This window comes from Callorhinus ursinus, unplaced genomic scaffold (assembly GCF_003265705.2).
Source record: "Callorhinus ursinus isolate GAN/ISIS: 27379988/994484 unplaced genomic scaffold, GSC_fseal_2.0 scaffold34, whole genome shotgun sequence".
In the NCBI taxonomy this organism is placed as follows: domain Eukaryota; kingdom Metazoa; phylum Chordata; class Mammalia; order Carnivora; family Otariidae; genus Callorhinus; species Callorhinus ursinus.
In genome coordinates, this window is record NW_027397096.1 from 5,257,033 (window position 1) to 5,274,831 (window position 17,799).

The 17,799-nt window shown below is 37.1% G+C and overlaps 1 protein-coding gene across 8 annotated transcripts in view; it reads left to right on the forward strand.

Annotated features, from left to right (window-relative positions):
• Nucleotides 1-17,799, forward strand: part of NF1 (neurofibromin 1) — a 276,874-nt gene that overhangs the window by 53,113 nt on the left and 205,962 nt on the right. For all 8 annotated transcript variants that reach the window (XR_012374424.1, XM_073879379.1, XM_073879374.1 and 5 more), the window contains exons 2-3: nt 13,942-14,085; nt 15,797-15,880. Coding sequence is in view for 7 of the 8 variants with exons in the window: in XM_073879379.1 (XP_073735480.1) it covers nt 13,942-14,085; nt 15,797-15,880 (228 nt within the window). In the remaining variant the exon portion in view is untranslated. The remainder of the gene's footprint in view (nt 1-13,941; nt 14,086-15,796; nt 15,881-17,799) is intronic.

Genomic DNA, 17,799 nt, shown 5'->3' on the forward strand with positions numbered 1-17,799 from the left:
AACTTGGGGGCCTGAATATACTTCTGGCTGCCTGCCTTGCTTCTGAACAAGTTGAGAAATAAAAGTGTAAAGATGGAGGCCAAAATATATATGAAATATATAAATATTAAAATATATAGTAATATTCATAAATAAATTCATAATATAGAAGTATGTAAATATTTATTTTGATAGAATGAACACAAACATAAAATACATATCTATGTATATGTGTATATATTTGTATAATTATACAATATTTTATTAATTTATTTTATATTTATTAAAAAATATGTTTTCCTGATCATTGTGAAGTTGGAGACCCAAATGGGCCTAGTAACTAAATCTGAATCTCAAAATTGGGTAGACCTACCCACCCAGTCCAAGGCAGTGTTGGTCACTCCCTTCTGCAGGGCTAGGTTCCTGATCACCTCTTGGCATGGTGACTGACGCAGAAGAAAATTCTTGTAGTCTGTGGCGTGCCTATTCCCATGTAAAGAAGGGTAGAGCTGAGTTATGCATGCCCAGTTATTTTCATTTTTATCAGTCTGACTAAAGGGGGAGGAAAGGAAGAGAATAAAGGAAGTGTCAAAGATGACTGTCAGATCTCAGGTATGAGAAACTGGGTGTATTGTGCTATTCTTTTTATTTATTTATTTTTTATTCATTCAAGACGCAGAGAGAGAGAGCATGAGCAGGGGGGGAAGCAGAGGCAGAGGGAGAAGCAGACTCCCCACGGAGTAGGGAGCCCGATGTGGGGCTCCGATCCCAGGACCCTGGGATCATGACCTGAGCTGAAGGCAGACGCTTAACCATCTGAGCCACTCAGGCGCCCCTGTAGTGCTATTCTTAAGATAGGAAACATGATAGGAAGATTATAAATTAAATTTAAAAAACACTGAGTTTAAAGTGCCTATAAGATACCTGTGTGGAGATACCAAATAGGCTTTTGGATAACACATTTGAAGATACAGATTTGGTAATTGTATTAGTTTTCTATTTTCTGTAACAGACTACCGCAAGCATAGTGGCTTAAAACAACACAAAATTATTATTTCACAGTCAGGAATCTGGGCATGGGTTAGCTGAGTTCTCTGCTCAGTTCTCACCAAGCTGAAATGAAGATGTTGGTCAGGGCTGCAGTCTCATCTGAGGCTTGGGGTCCTCTTCCAAGCTCACTGGTTGTTGGTAGAATTTAGGTGCTTATAGTTGGGGGATTGAGGCCCTCAGCTCCTAAAGGCTGCTTGCTGTTCCTTGCCATGTGGCCATTCCCCCACAGCATGGTAGTTTGCTTCTTCAGAGACAACAGAAAGCATTTTTGCTGCTTCAGATCTCTTTTATGCTTACCCGGTTAGGACATGCTCATCCAAGATAATCTGCCTTTTGATTACCTCAGAGTCAACTGATTAGGTATCCTAATTGCATCTGCAAGGTCCCTTTTGCCATAAAATGTAACAGTCATGAAAGGGACGTTGCATTATATTTGAAAGTCCTCTGTCAAAGGAGAAGCTTCTATGGGGTTCTTATAGTCTGGGGCTATTTTAGCCATCAGCACTTATCATAGTAGTCATCAGCAGGATAGTCAGTGAATGCATAAGATTGCCCAAGAGGAGCTAACTGTATTCAGGGAGAAGAGAAGAGAGACTAGAGGAGATTTTCAGAGTTAGAGGTACCTGGAGGGTACATTTATTCATCTTTATGTTCACAGCACCTATATTGCTATCTGGCACATGGTAAATATTCAATAAGTTTTGTTAGAATCCTTTGATCTCAGATTTTAAGAAATTAATGTATAATGTATACAGTAACATTCACCCTTTTAAGAACGCACTCAGTTTTTTTTAATTGTGGTAAAATATACATAACATAAAATTCATCAACTTAACCATTTTTAAAAAATTTTATATTTTTTAAGATTTTTATTTGTCTGAGAGAGATAGCAAGAGAGCACATGAGCAGGCGGGAGAGGGAGAAGCAGGTTTCCTGCTGAGCAGGGTGCCTGATGTGGGGCTCGATCTCAGGACCCTGGGATCATGACCTGAGCCGAAGGCAGACACTTAACCGACTGAGCCACCCAGGCGCCCCTATTGTCTTAACCATTTTCAAGCATACAGTTCAGTGGCATTAAATACATTAACATTGCTGTGCAACCGTTACTCTATCCATCCCCATAACTCTTCCTCTTGTAAAACTGAAACTCCATACTTACTAAAAAATAATTCCCCACTCTCCCCCTTCTCTAGCTCTGGCAACCACCATTATACTTTCGTTTGATTTTGAGTACTCTAATTCATATAAGTGGCATCATACAGTATTTGGCTTTTTGTGACTGGCTTATTTAACTCAGCATAATGTCCTCGAGGAATATCCATGTTGTGGAATATTGTAGAATAATCCCCCCACACCTCCCTTTTAAGGCTGAATAATATTCCATTGTAGGTGTATACCACAATTTGCTTATCCATTTATCTGTCAGTGGACACTAAGTTGTTTCCATGTTTTAGTTATTATGAATAATGCTGCTGTGAATGTGATTGTACAGATATCCCTTTGAACCCTGCTTTCAGTTTTTTTGGATATATCCAGAAGTGGGATTGCTGGATCATGTGGTGATTCTATTTTAAATGTTTTATTTATTTATTTATTCATTTATTTATTTTTAAAAGATATTATTTATTTATTTCTCAGAGAGAGAGAGACAGAGAGCAAGCACAAGCAGGGGGAGTGGCAGGCAGAGGGAGAAACAGGCTCATGCTGAGCAAGGAGCCTGATGCGGGACTTGATCCCAGGACTCTGGGATCATGACCTGAGCTGAAGGCGTAGATGCTCAACTGACTGAGCTGCTCAGGCGTCCCTATTTTAAATGTTTTAGAGGTACTTCCATAGTGTTTGCTGTCCCATTTTTACAGTCTTTAGAAAATTAATTAATTAATTTGTGAGACAGAGAAAGAGCACTCCCGTGCACGAGCAGGAAGAGGGGCAGAGGGAGAGGGAGAAGCAGACTCCCTGATGAGCAGGGAGCCTGATGCAGGGCTCGATCCCAGGACCCTGAGATCATGACCTGAGCTGAAGGCAGCCACTTAACCGACTGAGCCACCCAGGCATCCCCCATTTTTACATTCTTACCAACAATGCACAAGAGTTCCGTTTCTCTACATCCTCACCAACACTTCTTGGTTTTCTGTTTTTTTGATAATAGCCATCCAAATGGGTGTGAGTTGGTGTATCTCATTGTAGTTTTGATTTGCATTTCCCTAATGTTTGGTGATGTTGAACATCTTTTCATGTACTTATTAGCCATTAATACATCTTCTTTGGAGACATGTCTATTCAAGTTCTATGCCCATTCTTTTTTTTAAGATTTTATTTATTTATTTGACAGAGAGACACAGCAAGAGAGGGAACACAAGCAGGGGGAGTGGGAGAGGGAGAAGCCAGCCTCTTGCCGAGCAGGGAGCCCAAGGCGGGGCTCGATCCTAGAACCCTGGGATCATGACCTGAGCCGAAGGCAGACGCTTAATGACTGAGCCACCCAGGTGCCCCTCTATGCCCATTGTTGTTGTTGTTGTTTAGTTTTAGGAGTTCTCTATATATTCTAGATATTAATCTCTTACCAGATATATGATTGGCAAATATTTTTTTCTCATTCTGTGGGTTGCCTTTTTACTCTGTGGATAGTGTCTTTTGATGCACAAAATTTTAAAATTTTCTTATATTCCAGTTTGTTTATTTTTTCTTATGTTACCTATACCTTTGGTGTCATATCCAACAGATCATTAGCAAATGCAGTGTGATGAAGCTTTTGCCCTGTGTTCTCTTTGAAGGATTTTTTTTTTTTTAAGTAGGCTGTACACCTAGTGTGGAGCCCAGTGCAGGGCCTGAACTCACGACCCTGGGATCAAGACCTGAGCTGAGATCAAGAGTCAGATGCTCAATCGAATGAGCTACCCAGGTGCTCCACTTTGAAGGGTTTTATTGTTTTAGGTCTTACATCTAGTCCTTGATCCAGTTTGAGTTAGTTTTTGTATATGGTGTTAGGTAAGGGTCCAACTTCATTCCTTTGCATGTGGATACCCAGTTTTCTCAGTGCCATTTGTTGAAAAGACTGTCCTTTCCACATTGAATGGTCTTGGCACCCTTGTCAAAAATTATTTGACCATGTATGTGAGGGCATTAAGACAGACATACAGACACATGGAATAGAGTAGACCAATTCCATTGGTCTATATGTCTGTCTTTTTTTTTTTTTTTTAAGATTTTATTTATTTATTTGACCGAGAGAGAGAGATAGCGAGAGCAGGAGCACAAGCAGGGCGAGTGGGAGAGGGAGAAGCAGGCTTCCCGCCGAGCAGGGAACCCGATGTGGGACTCGATCCCAGGACTCTGGAATCATGACCTGAGCCGAAGGCAGATGCTTAACGACTGAGCCACCCAGGCGCCCCGGTCTATATGTCTGTCTTAATGCCAATACCACGATGTTTTGATTACTGTAACTTTGTAGTAAAGTTTTCAAATCAGGAAGTGTGAGTCTTCCAACTTTGTTCATCTTTTTGAGGATTCTTTTGGCTAGTCACATACTTTGAGATTCCATATGAATTTTAGGATGGACTCTTTTATTTCTCCAAATATGTCATTGGGATTTTGATAGGGACTGCATTGCATCCGTAGATCACTTTGGGGTAGTATTGACGTTTTAAGAATATTAAGTCTTCTAGTCCATGAACATTGGATATATTTCCATTTATTTATATTGTCTTTTGTTTCTTTGAGCAGTGTTTTGTAGTTTTCAGTATACAGGTTTCATGTCCTTGGCTAAATTAATTTCTAAGTGCTTTATTCTTTCTGATGCTATCATAAGTGGAATTGTTTTCCTACTTTCCTGTTTAGATTGTTCATTGCTAGTGTCTAAAATGCAACTGATTTTTCTGTGTTGACTTTTTTTATCCTGCTACTATGATGATTTCCTTTATCAGTTCTCATGGCTTTTTTCTGGTGGAATCTTTAAAGTTTTCTACATATAAGATCATGTCATCTGAGAACAGATAATTTTACTTTACAATTTGGATGCCTTTTATTTCTTTTTCTTGCCTGTTGCTCTGGCCAGAATTGCCAGTACTAAGTTGAATACAAGTGGTGAAAATGGGCATCCGGCCTTGTTCCTGTTTCTAGGGAAAAAAGCTTTCGGTCTTTCCCCATTGAGTATGATGTTTGCTGTGGGTTTTTCATATATGGATTTTACTGTGCTGAGGTAGTTTCCTTCTATTCCTTTCCTTTGTTGAGTGTTTTTATCACGAGACAATGTTTGAATTTTGTCACGTGCTTTTTCTGATCAGTTGAGATGAACCAGTGGTCTTTTTCCTTCGTTTTGTTGATGTAGCATATTACATTGATTTTCATATGTTGAACCATTCTTGCATTTTAAGAATAAATACTGTTTAGTCTTGGTGTATGATTCTTTTAATATGCTGCAGAATTTTGTTACATTTTGTTGAGGATTTTTGATCAATATTTATAAGGGTTATAAGTCTGTAATATTCTTGTGTCTTTGGCTTTGGTGTCAGGGTTATGCTGGCCTCATAAGTTAGGAAGTATTTTCTTCTCTTCAGTGTTTTAGAAAAGTTTAAGAAGGATTAGTATCAGTTCTTCATTAAATGTTGGTAGAATTCACTAGTGAAATGATTAGGTTCAGGGCTTTGTTGAGAAATTTTTGATTACTGATTCAGTTTTCCTCAAGTCTATTCAGATTTTCTATTTCTTTGTGATTTAGCCTTGGTAGGTTTTGTGTTTCTAGGAATTTACCCATTTCATTTAGGTTTATTCAGGTTTTTTGTTTTTTTGGGTTTTTTTTTTTTGGCATACAGTTGTTCATAGCATTCCTTAAAATCTGTTTTTAGTTCTATAGAACTAATAATAATGTGCCCACTTTTCTTTCTGATTTTAGTAATTTGAGTTTTTTAAAAATTTATTCATTTTTAGAGAGGGAGAGCACAAGCAGGGGGAGGGACAGAGGGAGAGGGAGAGAAGCAGACTCCCCACTGGGTGCCCAGCCCAACATAGGGCTCAATCTCACAACCCTGAGAGCATGACCTGAGCTGAAATCAGGAGTTGGATGCTCAACTAACTGAGCCACCCAGGTATCCCTAACTTGAGTCTTCTTACTTTTTTTTCTTAGTCCATTTAGCCAAAAGTTTGTCGATTTTGTTGATATTTTTGAAAGACCAACTTTTGGTTTCATTGATTTTTCCCTATTTTTCTGTTCTTATTTTGTTTATCTCTGCTCTCATATTTATTATTACTTTTCTTCCAGAGTTGGATTTCACTTGTTCTTCTTTTTCTAGTTCCTTATGTTGTTAAGTTAGGTTGTTGATCTGGAATCTTCCTTGTTTTTTAATGTAAGTATTTATAGCTATAAATTTCCCCCTTAGCACTGCTTTCACTGCATCCTACAAGTTTTGGCATGTTGTGTTTACTTTCATTTGTTGGTATTCTGATTTCTCTTGTAATTTCTTCTTAAAACATTGGTTGTTTAAAAGTATATTGTTTAAAAAATCTAATTAAAAATGGGCAGAAATCACGAACAGACATTTCTCTGAAGACATAGATGGCCTACAGACGCATGAGAAGATGCTCAATGTTACTCACCATTAGGGAAATGCAAATTAAAGCCACAATGAGATATCACCTCACGCCTGTCAAAATGGCTAAAATCAACAGCACAAGAAACAATAAGTGTTGGTGAGGGTGTGGAGAGAAAGGAACCTTGGTGCACTGAATGCAAACTGGTGCAGCCACTGTGGAAAACAGTATGGAGGTTTCTCAAAAAGTTAAAAATAAAATTACCATGTGATCCAATTCCACTCCTGGGTATTTACCCAAAGAAAACAAAAACACTAATTCAGAAAGTTAAATGCACCCTATGTTTATTGCAACATTATTTAGAATAGTCAAGATATGGAAGCAACCCAAGTGTCCATTATTAGATGAATGGGTAAAGAAGTGCTGTGTACACACACACACACACACACACACACACACACACCCCACTGGAATATACTCAGCCATAAAAAAGAATGAAATCTTGCCATTTGCAACAACATGGGATAAAACTGGAGGGTATAATGTTGAGTGAAATAAGTTGGTTGGAGAATGACAAATACCATATGATTTCATTCATGTGTGGAATTTAAGAAACAAAACAAGTGAGCAAAGAAAAAAAAGTCAAACCAAAACCAGACTTTTAAATACAGAGAACAAACTGATGGTTACCAGAGGGGAGGTAAGTGGGTGGGGGGATGGATGAAATAGGTGAAGATTAAGAGTACACTTATCATGATGAGCACTGAATAATGTATAGAACTGTGGAATCACTATGTGGTACACCTGAAACTAATATAACATTATGTTAATTATACTGGACTTAAAAGTATATTGTTTAATTTCCACAATTTTGTGAATTTTCTAGTTTTAGTTTTATTATTAATTTCCAACTTCATTCCATTGTGGTCAGAGAGGATATGTTGTATGATATCTGTCTTTTAAAATCTATTGATATGTAATTTTTTGATCTACTTGTGGTCATCCTGGAAAATGACCCACGTGTACTTGAGAAGAATGTGTATTCTGTTGTTTGGTAGAATGTTCTGTGATGTATGTTGGGTCTAGTTGGCTTATTATATTGTTTAAGTTGTCTATTTTTTTCTTTTTTTTTTTTAAGATTTTATTTGAGAGAGAGAGAGAGAGCACGAGAAGTGGGGAGGCCCAGAGGGAGAGGGAGAAGTAGATTCCCTGATGAGCAGGGAGCCTGACGTGGGGCTCGATCCCAGGACACTGGGACCATGATCTGAGCCAAAGGCAGACACCTAACTGACTAAGCCACCCAGATGCCCCTAAGTCGTCTATTTTCTTATCTACGGTCTGTTTTCTCCATTATTTTGAGTGGGGTATTGAAGTCTCCCAACTATCATTGTGGAAGTGATTTACTCTTTAATTGTCAGTTTTTGCTTATATTTTGATGGTCTGTCATTAGGTGTGTAAATGTTTATAAATATTCTATCTCCTTGCTGTGCTGAACCTTTTATTAATAAATAATATCCTTCTTTGTCTCATAACTTTTTCTGGGTAGCTTTATGGTTTTATTAACAAATACTGCATACACATATATTGTCTATTCATTTCTTGGCTGTGCAGCCTGGCATTGGGATTGGTGACTCTGATGGCCAGCTTGGCTGCCTTTTCCACAATGGCTCTGTAGTTCTTGGAGGATACATTGTGAGCAATCTCTGCATAGTAAGATTGTTGCATATCAGCAGCACTTCAGGCTCTTTGACATTGTGAACTAGGAAATTCCGAAGCCATTGGGCAGCACATGCTTTGTTTTCTTATTGCTCCCATAACCAATGTTGGGCATCAAGATCTGGCCCTTGAATCTTCTGTGCACCCTATTGTCAATGCCTGGTTTCCACCACATGTGCTTAATTTTAACATATGGGTGACTGCTGCTGGATGAACTTCTTGGTCCTCTTTTTAATGATCTTGGGCTTCACCAGGGTCTGAGGGTGGCCATGATGCCTAGAAGGAGGTGGCTGCCACCTCTGTAGGCAGTGCAGAGGAAAAGAGGGGAAGGTCCTCATAACTTGTTTTGACTTAAAATCTGTTTTGTCTGATAATTTTTATAGCTACCCCTACTCTTTTTGCATGAAATATCTTTTTCCACCATTTCACTTTCAACCTGTTTGTGTCTTTAGATCTCAAGTGAGTCTCCTATAGGCAGCGTGTAGTTGGGTCATGTATTTTTATTTATTCTGCCAATCTCTGTCTTCTGATTGGAGATTTAATCCATTTACATTTAAAGTAATTACTGATAAGAAGGGATTTACTGTTATCATTGTGCTATTGGTTCCCCTATGCCCTATAGCTTTTTTTCTCTCTCATTTTCTGCATTCCTGTCTTCATTTGTGTTTATTTTTTGCAGTGAAATGTTTAAATCCTTTCTCATGTCCTTTTTGTGTATTCTACAGATATTTTGTTTGTGGTTACCATGGGGATTACATTTAACATCCTAATGTTACAACACTCTCATTTGCATTTATACCAGCTTAATTCTGAGTTTTGACATTTAAGTGGCATATATTCATGTAACTATCAACATGGTCAAGATATAAGAAGTTTCAACACTCAGAATTCTCTCATACCCCTTTGGCCAGCAGAGGAGGTGGTGGCAAATCCTGAGGGGAACGTCTATTGTCTTTCAGGGCAGAAGCCTTTGAATTGTCTTCGAACAAGTTTGCGGAGTGCCTCCTCTTAGTAAGCAATAATGGGCCACTACTGTAGACTGAGAGGATTCAGGGGAACCTGGAAATAGGAGATTTTGGGGCCCATGGCCCACTTGTTTCTATTACATCTGTCAGAGTCTTATTCTTTCTCCTCAGGGCTCTGGTCTTGGCATAGCAGACTTGCCTTCTAGGGAATTTAACCTTTGAAGCCCAGCAACTCTGATAATTAAGTGTTGGTTCTGGTCCTTAGGTTTCTCTGTCCTCCTTTTACAAGAGAGGAGACTGTCTTTATATGCTTCCAGAGAGACCTTTTGGCTTTCATACTTAGCTTCTGATTGGCAATGTTATCTTTTTTTCCAGAGAGCAAAGATTTTAGTAATACTCTTTCAATTTCATTGCTTTTGTAGTTACTATTTTTCCTCCATTGCCAGCTTTAAAATCCCTTCTTAGCATCTGCAGCCAGCTGCCCTGGAAGCCTAGTGCAGGATGTTCATTAAGGTGTTCCTTTGGGATCAACACCTGGGAGGAGGGGGGATTGGGCCTATGCAGAATTCATGGTGCAATGCAGGTCCAGTGTTAGCTTTAGCCAACTCCTTTTGGGAGCTCTGGTGCTAGAATTGGCCCTTCTGAGTTACCCAGAATTGGGCTTAGGTGCTTAGGCCTTTATATTGCTGTATCAGTTGGTCATTGGGTGGTGGGCTGCCCAGGAAGAGTTTGACCTTGGGTAGGGTCATTCTCTTCAGGTGAGGCAATCCCTGAAGGACTGACTGAGCACTTGTAGCAGTTAAGGCAACAAGAAGGGGAGCTGGGGAGTGCCATAGTGTGTACTACAATTCCTCTGTATCCACTAAGAGTGATTATCTTTATTACTACCTTGCTTCTCCTAGATTTGGGTTTCATTTGTTCCAAAATTTGTTTTAGTTTTTTAGTATCATTATGAACTCATGGATTTAAATACATATATTTAACAAACTTTCTGTTGACTTAAACATATGGAAGGATGCACAAATATATACAAATATACAGCTTAATAAATGTTGACAGTGTAGACACACCAATGTAAGCACACAGTGCTAGCAGTCCTTCCTCCTACATTTCCTTCTAGTCATTACCTGTTCTTTCCAAGGGTCTCTACTATCCTGACTTGAATTTATCATGTCTTTGAAATTTATGTAACATAATCGGACAATAAGTGATGTTTTGTTCTGACTTTTCACTCATATTTGTGAGATTAAGTTTATAGTTGTAAGCCATTTATTTTTATTGCTATATAGTTTTTCTTTGAATATACTGCTTTTTAAAAAACCATTTCTGCTATTGGTAGACACCTGGAGTGTTTTCAGTTTATTAATGTGCTGTTATAAACATTTTTGCACATATCTTTCAGTGGACATATGGACATATTTCTGTTGAGTATATACCTAGTGAAATTGCTAAGAATGTATATATTTCTTTTTAGTAGGTATTGTCAGACATTTTTCAAAAAAATTACTGATTTACACTCCTACTAGTAATGTATAAGAGTTCTAGTTTCTGGGGGAGCCTGGCTGGCTCAGTCAGAAAAGGTTGCAACTCTTGATCTCAGAGTTGTGTGTTTGAGCTGTACATTGGGTGTAGTTACTACTTAAATAAATAAATAAACTTAAAAAAAAAAGTTCCAGTTGCTGCAGCTCGCCCCTATTTATGTAGGATGTAGCCCTCTGGAACTTATAGTTGAAAATGGGTTTATTTACTAGGTTTCCTCCACTAGCAGGTTCTGAACTCTAATCTTTTGTCTTCCTGAGGCTGTGAGACTTTGAAATTCTGCTTTGTTTCTCAGAAGTTTTTGGCTTAGCTTTTAAACCTTTTCCACCAGTTATGCATTTGAGGCCGCCTCATGTCTTCAGTTTTGTCACTTAAGCCCTCAGTGTCAACCCATATTTCTGATGGTTTCTCTTTCCCTCCACAGAAGTACCTTGCTTGAAACATGAATTTTGGGCAAACTTTCATTTTCTGTTGCAATGTTATTCTGTCTCTCTCTTTTTTTTTTCTCATAGTACCTTCACATATGATTTGACCACATTCTTTGCTGTTGCTCATTTTTTTGGTGGGGGGAGGGGCAGAGGGAGAGGGAGAGAGAGAGAATCTTAAGCAGGCTCCAAGCCCAGTGTGGAGCTAGACATGTGGGGCTCAATCCCACCACCCTGAAATCATGACCTGAGCTGAAATCAAGAGTCAGACACTTAATTGACTGAGCCACCCAGGTGCCCCATGCTGTTGCTCTTTTCTTTTTCTCTTTTTCGTTCGTTTGTCCGTCCTTCCTTCCTTCCTTCCTTTTGAAGATTTTATTTGACAGAGTGAGAGAGCACAAATAGGGGAAACAGTAGAGGGAGAGGGAGAATCAGGCTCTCCACCAAGCAGGGAGCCTCATGCGGGGCTCCATCCCAGGACCATGGGATCATGACCTGAGCCGAAGGCAGATGCTCAACTGCCTGAGGCACCCAAACGCCCCTACTGTTGCTCATTTCTATGTGAAATTAGTTTTCCTGAATCGGTGGGAGGGAAATGTGAGCCAGGATAGCTCTTTATCTTCATGGCTGTAGAGCTCTTCTATTTCGTGAAATTAAACAAATACATCATCTCATCCTTTCTGAGCTCCTTTAGCTTTCTTCCTCTTTACCACCTTTATCTAGACCTTTTTCCTTTGCCCCTGTTGTCCCTGTTGTCAATTTGGAGTGAATCTCATCAATTTCTTCTCAGTGTGGGCTTCATCCTAAAATGGTGTGCTTCGTCAGCTGGTTAGTTTAGAATTGTGCTGCCCAGTGGTGTCCAATAGCTACTTAAATTCAAGTAAATTAAATAGAAGTTAACCTTCGGTTCCTCATCTACATTAGCCATGTAACAAGTGCTTAATAGTCACCTGTGGCTATGGCTACTATATTGAGCATTGTTGATATAGTATATCACTGCGGAACGTTCTGTTAGGTAGTGATGATTTAAAGTGTGCTCTCTTCTCTTCAGGCATTATTATAGACCTTTTGTACTCATGTGCAAATTGCAGTATACAAAAAAAAAAAAAAACCCTGTGTTTCAGCTAATGTTCTTTATTTTTTTTTGGTCAGCTAATGTTCTTAAGATGGCCTGTTGTACTTTTCATTGAGAATGGCATAGAATTTTGGGATTTTCCTCTTGTCAGACCCATCAGACATTCTGCTTCCCTCTGCTTTCTTTTGCAGAGATGCTTATACCACACCAGTTTTGTAGCTGGAAGTGGTTTGTTCCTATTTGCTTGTATTTTGGGCTTTGTGGGGTGCCTTGTCCCCTGTTTTACAGAATTCACCTATTCATATGCTAATTGCATCTGGAAGCACCCTCAGAAACACACCCAGAAATAATGTTTAGCCAAATATCTGTACATCCTATGATCCAGTCAAGTTAACACATAAAATTAACCATTACAGAGCAAGTTGGGGAGATTTACAAGCTACACTGCAGCCTTCTTCGAAAATTCTCCTCTCTCAGGTCTTTCAGATTTTTTTCCTTCTATAACCTTTAAAATTAACATTATGTAATTCTGTAGCTCCTGTTAAACCCTAAAAATGCTTCCGCTCTTTTACTTAGTATTTATTATCAAATCAGTCATCTATTATTTACTGACTAGACAAACTTGGGCATGCCACTTAGTCTCTTTCCACTTTAAGTTGCACCATTTTAAAAATGAAAACGCTGGGGGCACCTGGGAGGTTCAGTCAGTTGAGCGTCTGCCTTCTGCTTGGGTTATGGTCTCAGGGTCCTGGGATGGAGCCCTGTATTGGGCTCCCTGCTCAGCGGGGAGTCTGCTTCTTCCTCTCCCTCTACCCCCCCAGGTCATGATCTTTCTCTCTCTCTCACTTGCTTTCTCTGAGTAAATAAATACGATATTAAAAAAAAAATGAAAACACTGGACTTACGTTTGTTTTTTTCACAGAGGAACCTCACAAGTCTTCTCTCAGCATTAGCAGGATCTAATATTTAAACAGTAGATATACTAATGATGCTTTCAATACAAAATGCTACTTTTGAATAGTGTAGAGATGAACTTCCTGGCAGTGTGACTTAACTCATTTTCAGATAAGTGTAAATGTGGTCCCCTTAAAAGTTATATATTTTTTTCTATGAAACTTACCTGTCTGTCGTTCTGTTACACTCTCAACTATGTACCTGAGGGTGGTCATCTTACCTGAATTATTCTTACTGTGTTTATTCCAGATTATACAGCTTATTCTCATTTCTGAAAAATCTACAGTTATTTGCCATATTGATTAGAGGTCTGGGGCATAGGTGTTCTTGATCTGTTGTTCTTTTAATGCTGGAGTTCAGTGTATACGGGAAAGAATTGTATGCATTTTATTGCAGGCATTCTCTGAAATAATTTTTAGCTACAAGGAAATAGCTCTATTTCTGTGAGTCATCATCTCTTTTATGTAATACTGGGTAAAGTTTTAATTTTGTAGGTAGAGGTTTATGACTTCCAGAAAGAAAGCTGCAAAAATTGAAATTTCAAGAGTTTTAGATTTGCTATAAATGCTAATCTGTATTGAAAATTGGAGCTTGAGATACAAACAGGTCACTGTGGCTGATAAAAATTTTCCTAAAATCTCACGAGTTTCAATGAGAAATAGTTCTTTTTAGTCGTTTTCATGTGTAAGCTAACATTTTCTTTTTCCCTTAGCTTCCAATAAAAACAGGACAGCAGAACACACATACCAAAGTCAGTACCGAACACAACAAGGAATGTCTTATTAATATTTCCAAATACAAGTTTTCTTTGGTTATCAGCGGCCTCACCACTATCTTAAAGAATGTTAACAATATGGTGAGTATTTGGGTCATTGTTTTGTGGGGGAATTTGCTTTGGTTTGTTTTTGATTTAAAGACTTACAGCAGCATATTTTGAAGTATGGAAAGTCCTTCTCTCTTGACTCTGAATATAAACACTCATCGTATTTTGTGAATGAGCACAGGTAACCCTTAACTTTCATTTTTGTTTTTGATTTTTTTCTCTTAAATATTTCTCTTATTTGTGACCCTATCTTTTTATTTTTTTGGAATTAGGATTTCATACAGACTTTAGGTTATATATAAATTGATTACATAGTAATCCATTAAAACCTTTTCCTTAGCTGCTGCTTTGAGTATTTACTTACTAGATTGTCCTAGTCCTAAGTAGACAGAAGAAAATAAAATAGGACCTTGTAGTGTTAAAATGTGAGATTGCTTTTACGAAGATACTGTTTTGTTTTATTTCCTTCCTCCTTGTAACCTGTGACAGATTCTATAGTAGTTAGAGATCCCATTGTTGAAATGATTTTCCTCAAATAGATAGCAATTTCAACAAGTAATTTCATTGTCAAAAGCTCGCAGTTGCCTTTTTTTCCTGTTTCATAAAACCTGTTTACATTCCCTAGACTTCAAGTTACTCCAACTGTTCTGTCTTTGTACCTTTGAACGTATCATTTTTCCCGACTCTCCCGGGTGATTCCTTCCTCTGTCAGTTCCTATCCAACATCTCCTTCGTACTCAGTTCAAAACAACTATCTGGATATTTCTTTATTTATTCCGAACTGTTTTTCTGTCTTTAGCACTTCTAACCACAATTTATATTGTTTGTATTGAGCTTTGAGCTGACTTCTGATTTTAGGTTGTGAAAATCAGTCCCATTTTTACAGTCACATCTTTGGTGTATTTTCTTTTTAAAAATTTGGTTAGACAATGCCCCAAACTTAGAAAATTGGTAAACTGGAGGTGTGGGCAATCATTTGCCATACAAAGAAATTTTTTCTTTTCAGAAAAAAATTAAGATTTTTTCTGAAGAAAGCAGGACTTCTTATGAATATGTAAAATGCTTTACAGAAATACATTTAAGATTTTGTGGTGCTCTTCTGTTGCCCAGTGTGTGGGGCGTGGTGATAGGATTTTGCTTATACAAATATGTGGCTGTGTTCCCAGTTAGATGAAAATATTTTAGTATTGGAACCTTCTTTTCAAAACAAAAACAAAAGCAGTATTGTGATACTCGCATTCATTTAGTGCTTATTGAGTAAACTTAATTGTGGGAACCATAGTTTCTTATTGGTAAATAGCATAGTATTAAATTTAAGGATTGCGAATGCCTTAAATTCACTGTAATTGGTGTTATAGTATTTTGTTGCTGTAAGAATTGAGACTTTATTTTGTGGCATTGAAGTGTGGTTAAATGTTCAATGCAAGATTCTGGTTAAGATCTATATATCTAAATCCTATATATTTTAAAAGTATAAACCAAAGTTATTTTCTTTTACTTTATAAGATTAATGATAGACTATAATAAATGCCAACATTTTTGTTTGCCTGGGAATTTATTTCATGTGAGCCTTAAGATAAAATCAGAAATAATAGATTTAAATATAGTCTAATCTGGGAGATAAAATGGAAGACTTGATTTTTTTTTTTTTCCTAATCCTTAGTCCCTCACTTTTCAGATGTGTGTTGATTTGTAGTAGAGAGTAATAGCCAACTTTTAGTGTTCTGAATATCTTTTCTTTTAGAGAATATTTGGAGAAGCTGCTGAAAAAAATTTATATCTCTCTCAGTTGATTATATTGGATACACTGGAAAAATGTCTTGCTGGGGTAAGTAAATCTAAAATAGGCAGATTTTGTGAATTCAGTTTTGAGAATGATCTGATGTACCAAAGTATAGATGTGGACAAGAAAAGTCATATGGATTTTTTTGGTTTAAGACATACGAATATAAATTTTGTTAACAGAGCTAACAGTGTATACAAGTTTTCAAGAGAAAATTATTTTCTCATCTTTTGTAAATAAATACCAAGATTACTTATAAAGTGTTAAGCTTGAGCCATATATCTGTCTCAGGTTGTTTAGAGAAGATTTTATGAAAAAAGCCACTATTTGATTTAATTAATTTCTCTAGATATTGTTAGGCCTGTGGCATTGCTTAGCTGTGAAAAAATGTGATGCAAAAAAATGACCAGGAATAATCTTGTTCCCCCCCACCCCATTTCAATATTTTACCAGATTTTAATATTTTACTTTTCAAATCTATATAAAAGGGGACTTTAAAAAATTACAATTATTACCCAGAGATCCTACCTTAAAAACACTTGTTATGTGTAAATTATGAATATACAAGGAGGACTAGTTGAGTACAAAACAGTTTTTTCTTAGGGTTGCTCTAAATAATTATCTCAGTATGTTTCAACCATGACTTAATGAGAATTATTTCAAGAATATTTTGTTGTATAAAGCAAGGTGTTTCTGTACTTCAATAGCCTTAACTCTTACTGGAACGTGGTAGTTGTTTATGTAAATACATAAATTTTATACCTTCATTTTAAAGATCTATCTATTCATTATATATTAGAGTTATTATATTCCCTCTTCCTTTAGCACATCTTTTGCTTTTACTCAGAATTGCTTCTGTCTTCAACATGTTACAGTTGTTTCCTATAATAACCTATATGGGCAGGACTTGGATACAAGGACTGATTGTGTGGTTGAGAAGAGAGGGAATGGGCAGTAGTGTTTCAGGAAGGGCAAAAATAATTACATTCATTCAATTATGTATCCTGGGGGAAGAGGCGTATTTAAGACTATAGGCAACAAAACCTAAGCATAATGTTTTAAACTCTTTTATTGACCCTTGACCATATTCCAAAATTGTTAGACAGTGTTTATAAGTTTTCTATTTAAATTGAGGGTGAGCTAGTTCTGTTTTTAGCTTGGTGCTTTCTATTAATTTGTGATATGTTCATTTGTAAAATGGAGTGAAAGAGCAAAAGTGCTGTTAAATAAGATGATGTAATTGTGAAGGTGAACAGTTTTTAAACATCCTGAATCAGTTCTCTGTAGTGGTCTTGTTGCTTTGTTTGTAAATATCAGTATATCAGCCATATCCATGTTTGAACGGGGGTAGGGTAGTTTATTGCCTCTGTCTTATAGCTTTTCTCTAGTAACATTTGTAATTGAGAGGTAATGGTAAATGTATTTTGGAGAATGATTACTGATATTATTGGCCCCTGTTTAATTGATACTCTTTGGAGATAACCTAATTAAAACTCTAATAAGTGGGTATAGTATAACTTATATAATGCATAAAATATGTTATCTTGCTCTGTTCTTTTGAAAATGTATGAATTTCTTTCATTGAATTTACAATTAAAAATAATTCTATTCATATTATCAAATAATTGTGTTTTCTTGGATCGCCTTCAATGATAATTATGGTTGTCTGTTGATTTTCATTTTTAGATTGAAGTATGTGAGGTATTTCAAAAGAAGTGAGCCTACAAGTACATGTTTGTCATATAAGTAGTTGAAATAGCTAAATGAAAATCATCAAATATTTACCGATATCATATTATGAGTAAAATTTTGTAGAATTTAAGCGATCTTTGTCCCTGCATATATGGCCATTATTCAAAAGATTGAATATTTATGCAATTTTTACTTGTTTATTAATTGGAGTTTCAGTATTTCTGTTGTTTGATATAGGCATCGCCACTTGAATTTTGGTTTTTGTGGTGTTT